General features: G+C 40.0%; 1 protein-coding gene across 9 annotated transcripts in view; it reads left to right on the forward strand.

Annotated features, from left to right (window-relative positions):
- The window catches only part of LOC139766863 (CDK2-associated and cullin domain-containing protein 1-like), a 117,885-nt gene that overhangs the window by 42,291 nt on the left and 60,364 nt on the right, over positions 1 to 15,230 (forward strand). For all 9 annotated transcript variants that reach the window (XR_011716959.1, XM_071695858.1, XM_071695851.1 and 6 more), the window contains exons 4-5: positions 7,668 to 7,770; positions 12,081 to 12,196. Coding sequence is in view for 8 of the 9 variants with exons in the window: in XM_071695858.1 (XP_071551959.1) it covers positions 7,668 to 7,770; positions 12,081 to 12,196 (219 nt within the window). In the remaining variant the exon portion in view is untranslated. The remainder of the gene's footprint in view (positions 1 to 7,667; positions 7,771 to 12,080; positions 12,197 to 15,230) is intronic.

Genomic DNA, 15,230 nt, shown 5'->3' on the forward strand with positions numbered 1-15,230 from the left:
TTTTTCTTTTTCTTTTAAACTATTTGCCATTTCCTGCGTTAGCGAGATAGCGTTAAGAACAGAGGACTGGGCCTTTTTTGGAATATCCTCACCTGGCCCCCTCTGTTCCTTCTTTTGGAAAATTAAAAAAAAAAAAACGAGAGGGGAGGATTTCCAGCCCCCCGCTCCCTCCCCTTTTAGTCGCCTTCTTCTACGACACGCAGGGAATACGTGGGAAGTATTCTTAATCCCCTATCCCCAGGGATACATAGTTGTAAATAATTTATGTACTTGTACTTTTTATGAAACTGTGTACCTAGCAATTCCATTAATTGGACAACTATTTCACATGGTGCAATTAAAAATGATGATGTAACAAACGGTACAAAAAACAAGAAAGTGACCTTAACACTTTAAGCAAAAAATCCTTTTTACCATTTTGAAAACCTTGATTTTCACAAATTTATTTGGTACATGCACTGTAAAAAACACATGTAACAATTCAAACGATAAAATTTCTGCAAGCATTTACTGCTATTGTACTTTATAGCATGCTGCACTTTTAATACACTAATGAAGTAATTATCTTATGGCTCATAATTAACTGAGAGAAATTTAACATAAGTAATACCACTTACAGAATTTCATAAAGATGTAAAAAGGTACAGAAGTTGCATTACAAATTAATCAGCTTCATGAAATAACGCCGAGATGGGAGGAACACGAACACCACATGAAAAGGGATGAGTTGTTGAAAAATATGTATAAAACAGAAAATTAAATGGGAATTGTTGACTACATAGGTTTAACAAAAAGTTGGTGAGGTATGAGGATATATCACTGCATTGTGAAATAAAAATAGAGAAAAATAAAAGAGTGAACAAAGATGAATCTACTCATCAACTAAATATGAAAATGTGTGGTCCAACTTAGTAAATACTTGTGCTGATACAATGCTACAATGAAAGGTTCTTATCACCAATAAGTCTGGAATGTAAACTGACTTTGCACAGTAAGATATAACGAAAAAATTACAGTAATGCATACAAGCTAAACCCATGTGAAAAAAAATCAGTCACTTACATATACTTATCACCGTGCTATGGTCTCCTTCTTTCAAAGGCCAGAATGTATAGGCAGCTTGAAAATATACACACTGTAGATGTATGACTAGTTATTCCTGAAGGGAAGAATTCTACATAAAAGAAATCACAGCCTAATGACTAGGTTAATATTTTTCTTTTCATTACATCCTATACATCTTCATTTATCCATGAAAATGCTTTCCTCATCCAAGCCTATCATATTCAAGAAACCTGCTTTGATTTTTTTCTATAACTCATACCAATGCATTAATTCACACCTCATGACAATTTACCGTGGTGGGTTTTGAAAACTTTATCTGTTCATATCAGATACCTAGCCTTTTGATAAACCTATAAAGATAGCTTTCATTGCATCTCAGTAATAATAATAATTACAGCCCATATAAAGAAAGCTGAGAGAGACAAAGACGAAAGCCTAACTCAATAAATAATGAACTGCACTTTTTTCTAACCATTATTCAGTAGCAATACTGCATTGACTAGATGAGGAAAACAAGCTCAGCAGGTCATACCTAACTAAGCAATGTTAACACTGTGGAAAACAGATGATTTTCTGGTAGTCTATAACCAAGTTCACTTTCCTACTTCATACTTCACAGCATCTAATGCATCATGAACTTCAAATTGAGGATGTTCAAGAAATGCTTCTTTTAAAAACTATAACAGATCTGTTGAAATACAATAACTTGAAGTATTCTCAAGCTGTATTCCTGATACTACCAAAGAATTAATACCAAATGATACAAGTATTGTCTGTAAACCATTACTTATTGTTTCCAAGGTTTTCTTTAATCTGATATGTAAGCCATTCCACACCCTCATGTAGACCATCTCCAGTAATAGCATTGGAAGCAGTAATATGCCATGGCTTGTCTATAATTCGCTCTAAGCCCAAAGCTGCTGAAACCTTAACACTATATATATGTATATTATCCCTGGGGATAGGGGTGAAAGAATACTTCCCACGTATTCCTCGCGTGTCGTAGAAAGCGACTAGAGGGGACGGGAGCGGGGGGCCAGAAATCCTCCCCTCCTTGTATTAACTTTCTAAAATGGGAAACAGAAGAAGGAGTCACGCGGGGAGTGCTCATCCTCCTCAAAGGCTCAGAGTGGGGTGCCTAAATGTGTGTGGATGTAACCAAGATGTGAAAAAAGGAGAGATAGGTAGTATGTTTGAGGAAAGGAACCTGGATGTTTTGGCTCTGAGTGAAACGAAGCTCAAGGGTAAAGGGGAAGAGTGGTTTGGGAATGGCTGGGGAGTAAAGTCAGGGGTTAGTGAGAGGACAAGAGCAAGGGAAGGAGTAGCAATACTCCTGAAACAGGAGTTGTGGGAGTATGTGATAGAATGTAAGAAAGTAAATTCTCGATTAATATGGGTAAAACTGAAAGTTGATGGAGAGAGGTGGGTGATTATTGGTGCATATGCACCTGGGCATGAGAAGAAAGATCATGAGAGGCAAGTGTTTTGGGAGCAGCTGAATGAGTGTGTTAGTGGTTTTGATGCACAAGACCGGGTTATAGTGATGGGTGATTTGAATGCAAAGGTGAGTAATGTGGCAGTTGAGGGAATAATTGGTATACATGGGGTGTTCAGTGTTGTAAATGGAAATGGTTAAGAGCTTGTAGATTTATGTGCTGAAAAAGGACTGATGATTGGGAATACCTGGTTTAAAAAGCGAGATATACATTAGTATACTTATGTAAGTAGGAGAGATGGCCAGAGAGCGTTATTGGATTATGTGTTAATTGACAGGCGTGCGAAAGAGAGACTTTTGGATGTTAATGTGCTGAGAGGTGCAACTGGAGGGATGTCTGATCATTATCTTGTGGAGGCTAAGGTGAAGATTTGTATGGGTTTTCAGAAAAGAAGAGTGAATGTTGGGGTGAAGAGGGTGGTGAGAGTAAGTGAGCTTGGGAAGGAGACCTGTGTGAGGAAGTACCAGGAGAGACTGAGTACAGAATGGAAAAAGGTGAGAACAATGGAAGTAAGGGGAGTGGGGGAGGAATGGGATGTATTTAGGGAATCAGTGATGGATTGCGCAAAAGATGCTTGTGGCACGAGAAGAGTGGGAGGTGGGTTGATTAGAAAGGGTAGTGAGTGGTGGGATGAAGAAGTAAGAGTATTAGTGAAAGAGAAGAGAGAGGCATTTGGACGATTTTTGCAGGGAAAAAATGCAATTGAGTGGGAGATGTATAAAAGAAAGAGACAGGAGGTCAAGAGAAAGGTGCAAGAGGTGAAAAAAAGGGCAAATGAGAGTTGGGGTGAGAGAGTATCATTAAATTTTAGGGAGAATAAAAAGATGTTCTGGAAGGAGGTAAATAAAGTGCGTAAGACAAGGGAGCAAATGGGAATTTCAGTGAAGGGCGCAAATGGGGAGGTGATAACAAGTAGTGGTGATGTGAGAAAGAGATGGAGTGAGTATTTTGAAGGTTTGTTGAATGTGTTTGATGATAGAGTGGCAGATATAGGGTGTTTTGGTTGAGGTGGTGTGCAAAGTGAGAGGGTTAGGGAAAATGATTTGGTAAACAGAGAAGAGGTAGTGAAAGCTTTGCGGAAGATGAAAGCCGGCAAGGCAGCAGGTTTGGATGGTATTGCAGTGGAATTTATTAAAAAAGGGGGTGACTGTATTGTTGACTGGTTGGTAAGGTTATTTAATGTATGTATGACTCATGGTGAGGTGCCTGAGGATTGGCGGAATGCGTGCATAGTGCCATTGTACAAAGGCAAAGGGGATAAGAGTGAGTGCTCAAATTACAGAGGTATAAGTTTGTTGAGTATTCCTGGTAAATTATATGGGAGGGTATTGATTGAGAGGGTGAAGGCATGTACAGAGCATCAGATTGGGGAAGAGCAGTGTGGTTTCAGAAGTGGTAGACGATGTGTGGATCAGGTGTTTGCTTTGAAGAATGTATGTGAGAAATACTTAGAAAAGCAAATGGATTTGTATGTAGCATTTATGGATCTGGAGAAGGCATATGATAGAGTTGATAGAGATGCTCTGTGGAAGGTATTAAGAATATATGGTGTGGGAGGAAAGTTGTTAGAAGCAGTGAAAAGTTTTTATCGAGGATGTAAGGCATGTGTACGTGTAGGAAGAGAGGAAAGTGATTGGTTCTCAGTGAATGTAGGTTTGCGGCAGGGGTGTGTGATGTCTCCATGGTTGTTTAATTTGTTTATGGATGGGGTTGTTAGGGAGGTAAATGTAAGAGTTTTGGAAAGAGGGGCAAGTATGAAGTCTGTTGGGGATGAGAGAGCTTGGGAAGTGAGTCAGTTGTTGTTCGCTGATGATACAGCGCTGGTGGCTGATTCATGTGAGAAACTGCAGAAGCTGGTGACTGAGTTTGGTAAAGTGTGTGGAAGAAGAAAGTTAAGAATAAATGTGAATAAGAGCAAGGTTATTAGGTACAGTAGGGTTGAGGGTCAAGTCAATTGGGAGGTGAGTTTGAATGGAGAAAAACTGGAGGAAGTGAAGTGTTTTAGATATCTGGGAGTGGATCTGGCAGCGGATGGAACCATGGAAGCGGAAGTGGATCATAGGGTGGGGGAGGGGGCGAAAATTCTGGGGGCCTTGAAGAATGTGTGGAAGTCGAGAACATCTCGGAAAGCAAAAATGGGTATGTTTGAAGGAATAGTGGTTCCAACAATGTTGTATGGTTGCGAGGCGTGGGCTATGGATAGAGTTGTGCGCAGGAGGATGGATGTGCTGGAAATGAGATGTTTGAGGACAATGTGTGGTGTGAGGTGGTTTGATCGAGTGAGTAACGTAAGGGTAAGAGAGATGTGTGGAAATAAAAAGAGCGTGGTTGAGAGAGCAGAAGAGGGTGTTTTGAAGTGGTTTGGGCACATGGAGAGAATGAGTGAGGAAAGATTGACCAAGAGGATATATGTGTCGGAGGTGGAGGGAACGAGGAGAAGAGGGAGACCAAATTGGAGGTGGAAAGATGGAATGAAAAAGATTTTGTGTGATTGGGGACTGAGCATGCAGGAGGGTGAAAGGAGGGCAAGGAATAGAGTGAATTGGAGCGATGTGGTATACCGGGGTTGACGTGCTGTCAGTGGATTGAATCAAGGCATGTGAAGCGTCTGGGGTAAACCATGGAAAGCTGTGTAGGTATGTATATTTGCGTGTGTGGACGTATGTATATACATGTGTATGGGGGGGGGTTGGGCCATTTCTTTCGTCTGTTTCCTTGCGCTACCTCGCAAACGCGGGAGACAGCGACAAAGTATAATAAAAAAAAATAAATAATTTTGATTTTTTGGTGAAATGACATTGGTGAGAGATGGCAGTGAAATTCAGATACCCAGTGAAAGGTTTAAACCCAATTGGTAGCCAGAGCAGGAGAATGCTGAGTATTTAGCCAATTTTGATGTTTAAAAGTTCATATAAATGCTTTCTTTATGTGTGTTTATTGATTTGAAACTGCATCTTTTATTACTAAAAATGAGGCTTTGCTTGTATCTTGAATGGAAAACACTTAAAAGACACTAATGCATTTTCCTCATGGGCCAAAGTGTCTTATCTCCATGTTTCTCACTACACCCCTAATAGGTCTTTCATATTTGACCAAAGGCCAAAAGTTCCATTATTTTTTTGTTTATGTGAAATTATTTTGTGGGTGCCAAAGCATGGATTGTAGATCAGTATGAGGCCCCCTTTACGAAGCACTGTAGTTCTAAGTGAAGCCCATTTAAAGGGTTAAAGAGGAATAAATATCAGCATTTGATGCAGAAGACACTACAGAACCAGATGATGCCCAGAGGTTGTCTTTTGTGTTTTAGGTGAACTTTCAGGATTCAAGCAAAAGTGCATGATAATGCAAGATGATTCATCTTCAGTATCGCTTTGAATACCAGTAGCATTTGGTAAGATGTTTTCACCTGTACCCATGTGTATATAAACTGGTGGATATAGTGATTGATTGATACCAGATTGAATCATGTTTTTTAAGTTTGATTTCCACTTGCCGATACTGATCTTGTATTATACATCAGAGTATGTGTAAGGCATTAGATCCCTCCCACCCATACAATCACCATTCATGTCTGATGATGGTGGGGCTGGGATTGACTGACCTGTGGCCTGGAGTCTGTCAAGAGGCCTCAGTCTGAGCTCATTATTTTTTTCAAATCCTGCTCAATCTTATTTTACATGTAAACAGAGACCCTTGTCTTCACTTTGTTGTCATTACATAATGAACTAAGTGCATTTTGCTTTGTGAGCAAGCACTGTTTGGGATCTTTTTTTTTAAGAAAGTTCCTAGAATTGTTTATTAAAGAGAGAAAGGGTCCCCAAGAACATCAATGGAACTCCCTTTCATAGGTGCAAGAGGTAGGAGGGGGGACTGTTTACCCTTAGGCCCATGCTGACTTTCGATGCCTCTGCCACCATCCCCCTCACTTAGAAATAAAATGGTGATACATGCTTTACACATCAGCAACCTATAGTTACAGATCCCTCCTTCTCAACAGACACATCATTCACAAAACCTATACTCAACATAATGATTTGACAGGCTCTAGACATCTTCCCAGTCTAAACTTCAGCCCACCATCCATACACTAGAAAAACTTAGCTCCCCAAACATGAGCAAGTTATGTTTTCTCATGTGTGGTCTGCACACCACCCATCTCCAGCATTACAGTACCTATCAGTTCGGAATATACCAAGATCCCTCATCCCCAGAATATACCTTCTGTATTTGAGACATTGAACACTTGCTCATTAATTATCCTGTGCTCACCCTACAAAGACTCATGCACAACATCACACTTCTTGATTTGTGGTGCTGCCAAGTGGATGTCACTTGTGCACTATGGGAACCTCAAGAGAGAGGATCCTGAGGGAGTAAGGTAAGGTAAGGCAAGGTAGTAAGGTATTTGATAAGCCCTTAGTGATATGTAGAATAAATGGGATATTTCTTTGTGGAATATGAAATATATGTAATACATTGTACTAACATCTTGCATGGTTTGCATATATTGCAGATGTGATAAGTTTTTTGAGAAATGGAGGGTTTATGAGGTGAAGACATCACATTTGAGAAGAGTTTAAGAAGGCTGGATTTTTTAACAAAATCTTAGGTGAAATAGGGAATGCACTCTAGGTAGCATGAGTATGTTGGAAAAATACAGAGCAAGAAGTAGGAATAGGAAAAATTTCTTTAGAAATGTGACGTCATTTTTTGAGTATAGAGAAGAACTTTCCTGGGTTACTTTGGCAGAAGTACAACAAATGCATTGCTGGATGTATAGAAACTTTGCTTTAGTAAGTTTTTGATGAATTTTAAAGTGTTAGCTGTTTGTCAAATCATACCCAGAAATTGGTAATTTTGTAGATGATGTTGAGTTACTTAGATTGTATGTTAGAAACATGTAAGAGGATTGTTAATTCAGAATTATCAGGGTTTTGATAAAGTTTCAAGTTTTTTCGTATGTTATCAGTTTCTTATGGTATCAGAATAAATATCAGAAAGAATTAGAGGATTATTGTGGGATATACTTTTATCACTTTTCATTGTAGATTAAAAGCTCAGGTTTGAAGAATTACTGAACAATAGGTTATCTGTTCTGTTTTCCAGAATAGAGTGTATGTATCAACAAAATTATCTTCAAATCTGCGAACAGAACTGCAGAGTCTCTTTTGTACGGCTGTCATAGATCCTGTTATTGACAAATTATTGGGTAAGAATTAAGACCCTTCAGTATGTTATTGGTCATTAAGGATTTTATCAAATGAAAAAAATGACAAGAGCAAAGCTTTTATCAAATGAAAAAAGCTGAGTGAAAGAGATGTCACATGGGTGCTTTATTTGGAAAATTTTCTCTTGGGAATTAATTTCAGGCACACGAGGGTGTTCTGTTTGATACATTTTTGCAGCTTAAACCAAATGTATTCTGTGATTATTTTTTCTGTACCAAGAAATCCCACAAAGCCAAGATTAAGATTATTTTGAATGAAAGTAATAATATTCATCAAATTATAGTATTTCAGTGATGACTTCAGTAGTACTGACATGTAGGAAATACACTATTTTTATTTATATTATATTTTGTCGCTGTCACCCATGTTAGCGAGGGAGCGCAAGGAAACAGACGAAAGAATGACCCAACCCACCCACATACACATGTATATACATACACGTCCAAACACGCACATATACATACCTATACATCTCAACGTATACATATATACACACACACTGATGTATAAATATATACACCTGTACATAACTCATACTGTCTGCCCTTATTCATTCCCATCGCCACTCCGCCACACATGAAATGACAGCCCCCTCCCCGTATGTGTGCGAGGTAGCGCTAGGAAAAGACAACAAAGGCCACATTCGTTCACACTCAGTCTTTAGCTGTCATGTATAATGCACCGAAACCACAGCTCCCTTTCCACATCCAGGCTCCACAAAACTTTCCATGGTTTACCCCAGACGCTTCACATGCCCTGGATAAATCCATTGACAGCACATCAACCCCGGTATACCACATCGATCCAATACACTATTCCTAGCACGCCTTTCACCCTCCTGTATGTTCAGGACCCGATCACTCAAAATCTTTTTCACTCCATCTTTCCACCTCCAATTTGGTGTCCCATTTCTCATTCCCTCCACCTCTGACACATATGTCCTCTTTGTCAATCTTTCCTGGCTCATTCTCTCCATGTGACCAAACCATTTTAAAACACCCTCTTCTGCTCTCTCAACCACACTCTTTTTATTTACCACACATCTCTCTTACCGTTTCATTACTTACTCAATCAAACCACCTCACACCACATATTGTCCTCAAACATCTCATTTCCAGCACATCCACCCTCCGCACACCTCTATCTATAGCCCACGCCTTGCAACCATATAACATTATTGGAACCACTATTCCTTCAAACATACCCATTTTTGCTTTCTGAGATAACGTTCTTGCCTTCCACACATTTTTCAACACTCCCAGAACTTTCACCCCCTCCCACACCCTATGATTCACTTCCACTTCCAAGGTTCCATCCGCTGCCTAATCCACTCCCAGATATCTAAAACACTTCACTTCATCCAGTTTTTCTCCATTCAAACTTACCTCCCAGTTCACTTGTCCCTCAACCCTACTGTACCTGATAACCTTGCTCTTATTCACATTTAGTCTCAGCTTTCTTCTCTCTCACACTTTACCAAACTCAGTCACCAGCTTCTGCAGTTTCTCACCCAAATCAGCCACCAGTGCTGTATCATCAGCGAACAACAACTGACTCACTTCCCAAGCTCTCTCATCCACAACAGACTGCATACTTGCCCCTCTTTCCAAAACTCTTGCTTTCACCTCCCGAACAACCCCATCCATATAAAATTAAACAACCATGGAGACATCACGCACCCCTGCCACAAACCGACATTCGCTGAGAACGAGCCACTTTCCCCTCTTCCTACTCATACACATGCCTTACATTCTCGATAAAAACTTCTTACTGCTTCTAACAACTTGCCTCCCACACATATATTCTTAATAACTTCCACAGAGCATCTCTATCAACTCTATCGTATGCCTTCTCCAAATCCATAAATGCTACATACAAATCCATTTACTTTTCTAAGTATTTCTCACATACGTTCTTCAACATAAACAACTGATCCACACATCCTCTACCACTTCTGAAACCACACTGCTCTTCCCCAATCTGATGCTCTGTACATGCCTTCACCCTCTCAGTCAATACCCCTCCCATATAATTTCCCAGGAATACTCAACAAACTAATACCTCTGTAATTTGAGCACTCACCTTTATCCCCTTATACATTAAAATTCCAAGTAGATTGCCAATTATTTGTTGATTTGAATGGTATGGATTGTATTTGTGTACATTTTGATCACTCAAGGCTACAAATGGTGCCTCATTGGTGGGACACACTCGCTTTCTCATGGCTGTTCACTCCTGTTTATACTTACACATTTTTCCCTCGTTTTCTTGATAAAGCATAGAATAATAGGTTATAGAAACTGCCTGCTCCATATCCAAGGTGGATGTCATACTGCTTGTTTTGTTGTAATGAAATGGCAAATCGTCAGCTGAATAGCTATGCTCATGTGACTCAGTTTGCTACTGTTCAGCCAATGGTGAGTCACCAGAAATGGGAAAACATTTGCCGGATAATAGTTGCTGCGTGACACTGCCTTAAGTGTGTGATCTTTAGGGCTATGCATATCTGGAGCAGTTAAAATGTATGTAGAGCGAGAAAGTAGTTCTAAAGCTTCGAATTCAAAGAAGTTTGTTATAATGATAGTTCAGATGATGACAGGGGAAGCATATCATTCAATGTTGCAGTGAGTGGGAATTCCTGAGATGGGGAGAATGTAAAAGAATTTTTAAATATGCAATACTAGGAAGTCATTGGACAAAGAATGTATAGATATGCAATACTAGGAAGTCAGTGGGCCACATTCATCCACACTCAGTCTCTAGCTGTCATGTGTACGCACCGACACCACAGCTCCCTTTCCACATCCATGCCTCACAAAACTTTCCATGGTTTACCCCAGACACTTCACATGCCCTGGTTCAATCCATTGACAACACATCAACCCAGTGTACCGCATTGCTCCAATTCACTCTATTCCTTGCACGCCTTTCACCCTCCTGTATGTTCAGGCCCCGATCACTCAAGATCTTTTTCACTCCATCCTTGCACCTCCATGTTTGTCTCCCGCTTCTCCTCGTTTCCTCCACCTCTGACACATATATCCTCTTTGTCAATCTTTTCTCATTCATTCTCTCCATGTGACCAAACCATTTTAACCCACCCTCTTCTGCTCCCTCAACCACACTCTTTTTATTTCCACACATCTCTCTTACCCTTTCATTACTTACTCGATCAAACCACCTCACACCACATAGTCCTTAAACATTGATTTCCAACACATCCACCCTCCTCCACACAACCCTATCTATAGCCCATGCCTTGCAACCATATAATGCTGGAACCACTATTCCTTCAAACATACCTATTTTTGGCTCTCTGAGATAACGTTCTTTTCTTCCACACATTCTTCATATTTACCAGAAGTTTTGCCCCTTCTTCCACCCTTGACTCACTTTCACTTCCATGATTCCATTCGCTGCTTAGTCCACTCCCAGATATCTAAACTTCCTCCATTTTTCTCCATTCGAACTTACATCCCAACTAACTTGTCCCTCAGCCCTGCTAAACCTAATAACCTTGCTCTTATTCATATTTATCTCATCTTTCTCCTTTCACACATTTTCTTAAACTCATTCACCAACTTGTACAGTTTCTCACTCAAATCAGCCACCAGTGCAGTATCATCGGCAAACAACAACTGACTTACTTCCCAAGCCCTCTCATCCCCAACATTCTGCATACTTGCCCCTCTCTCCAAAACTCTTGCATTTACCTCCCAAGCCACCCTATCCATTAACAGATTAAACAACCTTAGGGACATCACATACCCCTGCCACAGACCAACCTTCACTGGGAACCAATCACTCTCCTCTCTTCCTACTCGTGCACATGCCTTACTTCCTTCATAAAAACTTTTCAGTGCTTCTAGCAGGTTACCTCTCACATCATATACTCTTAAGAACTTCACAAAGCATCTCTATCAACTTTGTCATATTTCTTCTCCAGATCCATAAATGCTGCATACAAATCCATATGTGTGTTTACGAGCAGATGGGCCATTCTTTGTCTGTTTCCTGGCGCTACCTCACTGACGCAGGAAACAGCAATTATGTATAATGATAATATGTTAAATTAAGTATACCTTCATCTTCATTTAGAGCATACTTGCATCTTTTACATAAATTCAGCTTTACCCTTAACACTGTCATTTCAGGCTTTTATGGTGATTATATATAATATAAGTGAACATTTACTTATATTTAAAGCATACTTAGCATAGGTGTTTCAAGTGAAGCTTAGGGCATTAAAAAACCTGTATCTTGATGGGTAATATTTGCTCTTCATTTTCAGCCATGGTGAAACAAACAACACAAATAAAACCGTTCTCTATAGGACCGCATGTTTTAGCTTCACTTGTAAAGAATATACACAAGCTTAATCCTGCTTATGCTCAGAGATTTCCCCAGGTATGTGTGGCTTAAGTTTTTCAATATAGATTAAGATATTCTCAGAAAGGACATCTTGAGAGTACTTTGTACCAACTGCTCTTGACTTTGAATTTCTATGATCCTTGCTTCCTAGTGTAGCTCTATGCTCAAAAGCAAAATGTACTTTATTTGGGGTTTGATTTTTGGGCAACAGTATTAGCACACTCTAGTTCCAAACAAAGTGATCTGGGTTCTATTCCCAAGATGGGCATAGCTGGGCTTGCATTAATGGTCACTTTACTGCATTAATGAATGTGTTGAGCTAACCTATCTTTCCTAGGATGTTGTCACCTAACTTCAAATGAAAAAAATTCCTGATTCCCTATGAGCATGCCAATCATTTAATTCTCAGGCAGTGAAGCAGAGTGAATGCAGCAAATATGTTCTATTTTTCTTTGGTGTAGGAGCAGGTATTAGTCTTGTACTTTGCCCTTCTTCACTATTTCGTGTCTTGATTCAGTTTCTTTTACTTCATGTATGAGTGTTATCCTGTTCAGAAGTATTAAGTGTTTCCATGCTAACAACTTGACATGCACCAATTGACTTCGTGGACGATTTTTCTTGACGTATCATGTCAGTGATTGTGAGTTACAATCTCTAACAATTAAACACCTCAGATAAGATTTTATCCCTGGGGATAGGGGAGAAAGAATACTTCCCACGTATTCCCTGCGTGTCATAGAAGGCGACTAAAAGGGGAGGGAGCGGGGGGCTGGAAATCCTCCCCTCTCGGTTTTTTTTAATTTTCCAAAAGAAGGAACAGAGAACGAGGCCAGGTGAGGATATTCCCTCAGAGGCCCAGTCCTTTGTTCTTAACGCTACCTTGCTAACACGGGAAATGGCAAATAGTTTGAAAGAAAGAAAAAGATAAGATTTTATTCATTGTACTTTTTTTTTTTATACTATACTATTTATATGTTTATAAATATCTTATGAATAATTGTAATGAGAAACTGCCCTCACACAAAAATAACACCAAGAGCAAAGTACAGTGTTCGCCTCACCTCACTTATAAGCATAGACAATTCCAGTACAAATGAGTTCCTGCATAGGTCATTGAAACATATTAAAACTCAACTTAGTTATTAACAAAAGAAATATTACAAGAACAGTCTCTGCCAAATACAAATCAATAAACACACAGGTCAATTTCCTTTCAAAACTTCATGAAATTTTATTCATAACAGTGAATACGGTATTTCCAAAAGTTCACAAATTGTTCATGTCTAATAACTTTCTTAATTTTAAATCACAGTGCACTTAGGTCAGTGTGGTGAAACTGGAATAATCTGTGCTATTTCACAGAACTGGGTAGATATCACCACACATTTCTTCTCCTTAGGGTATCCTTTGGCTTCAATATGGCTGTCTGTGACACAGTGTAGCAGGCCAGACCCTGCTGGACAATTCATGGTACTGTATGTCCACTCAGCCAGCATTCCTTAGATGGTGCTGATTTGTTGACACTGTGATCTATCAAAAATCAACAGTATCCTAACCGCCGGGAATTCTCCATATCATCACAATAATCTGTGACTCTCGACTCTGTTCACCATATGCAACCGTGCTCCACAACTAACCCACATACCTGCTTAGATAATTGTAGAATTTTCACCACATGTAAGAAAGGTGGTGGTGTTACAGTTGCCATACATGTTCCCCAGGCTACCAACTCACTTGACAGGCTTCTCACCAGCATGTTGCAGGCCTGCCAACCTCAACCAGCTAACTTCCTTCATTACCCTCAGCCCTTAAATCTTTGTGCGTGCCCTTGCACACCCTTATCATATACAACACACTTGGAATGAGTACTTTTAACCAGATCTGCAACTTACCAGAAGCACCTGAGAGTAATTAACTCCACATCCAACCTATTTCTGTCTTCCTTCTTCTCTCCACATCCCTGAATTCTTCCTGGGGTTCCAACTCTATATCTTCTTGTTCCACCATTTCATCACCAATCTCTCCTTCAGTCATTCCTGACTGACTGTTGCCACAAATCCCAAACCTCCACAAAACCTCTGCCATATTAGGCATCTCCATTGCTTCTTCTGCCTCCCTCTGTCCACCATCCTGCTATTCCCTCCTGTCTGTCTCCTCTTTGAAGTTGGATTCTTCCACCCTCCCCATCCAAAGATGTAAATTACTCTGGTACAGCACTCTATCTTGTCCCAGTTCCTTTTCTGGCCTCACCCAATAAACTTCACTGCCATCATTCATCTCCTCCACCTCTACTCATACCATCTCACCTTACTTGGGCTGCATCTTGTTTCTTCCCTCCACTTGATGATTCTTTAGCAGTATCCACTGTCCCACTTGCAACATCACCACTTTGTGCTGTTCGTTCCACTTTCTTCTATTTCCCACCTGATACCACTGTATATTCCTATAGTCATTCTTCAAGCAGTCTGGTATGTTTCTCTTAATTTTTTGTTCCACTGATGATGGGTTCAAGTAGCCTCTTCAGTGCCAATGTTAAATTTGTATAAGGCCGATGAGGTTCCACTCCAAACACTAGGTAATGGAGCAAAAATCCTGTAACTGGGTGTGAGGTACTATTATAGATCACTGTCAGATTTGACAAATACCTAGGCCATTGCTACATTCGCTCCATCTAGTATAGCCATAAGCCCATGCATTGTACGGTTGAATCATTCAGTGATACCATTCCTTTTGGGTGATAGGTCATAATTCTAGTCTTGTCCCTGTGGTAAAATTTGGTCGGTTGCTGCACCAACTGCCCTTCAGAACTCTGACACTAGTCACTATGCAGCTTCTCTGGACAGCCAAACCAATTAAAGATTTCCTTCACCAAAATCTTTGCAACCTCAGGAACTTTCTGCTTTTTAGTTGGGAAAGCTAAAACAAATTTGCTAAACGTTGGTCACAATAACACATTCTCCTTTCCATCTCCTGAAGGCTCTAACGACACAAAATAAATGAATATCACCTCCCATGGTTACTAGCCTTCTCTGTCCCCAACTTAGTTTTAGTTTGCACAACTCTTACACTG

This window comes from Panulirus ornatus, chromosome 58 (assembly GCF_036320965.1).
Source record: "Panulirus ornatus isolate Po-2019 chromosome 58, ASM3632096v1, whole genome shotgun sequence".
NCBI lineage: Eukaryota > Metazoa > Arthropoda > Malacostraca > Decapoda > Palinuridae > Panulirus > Panulirus ornatus.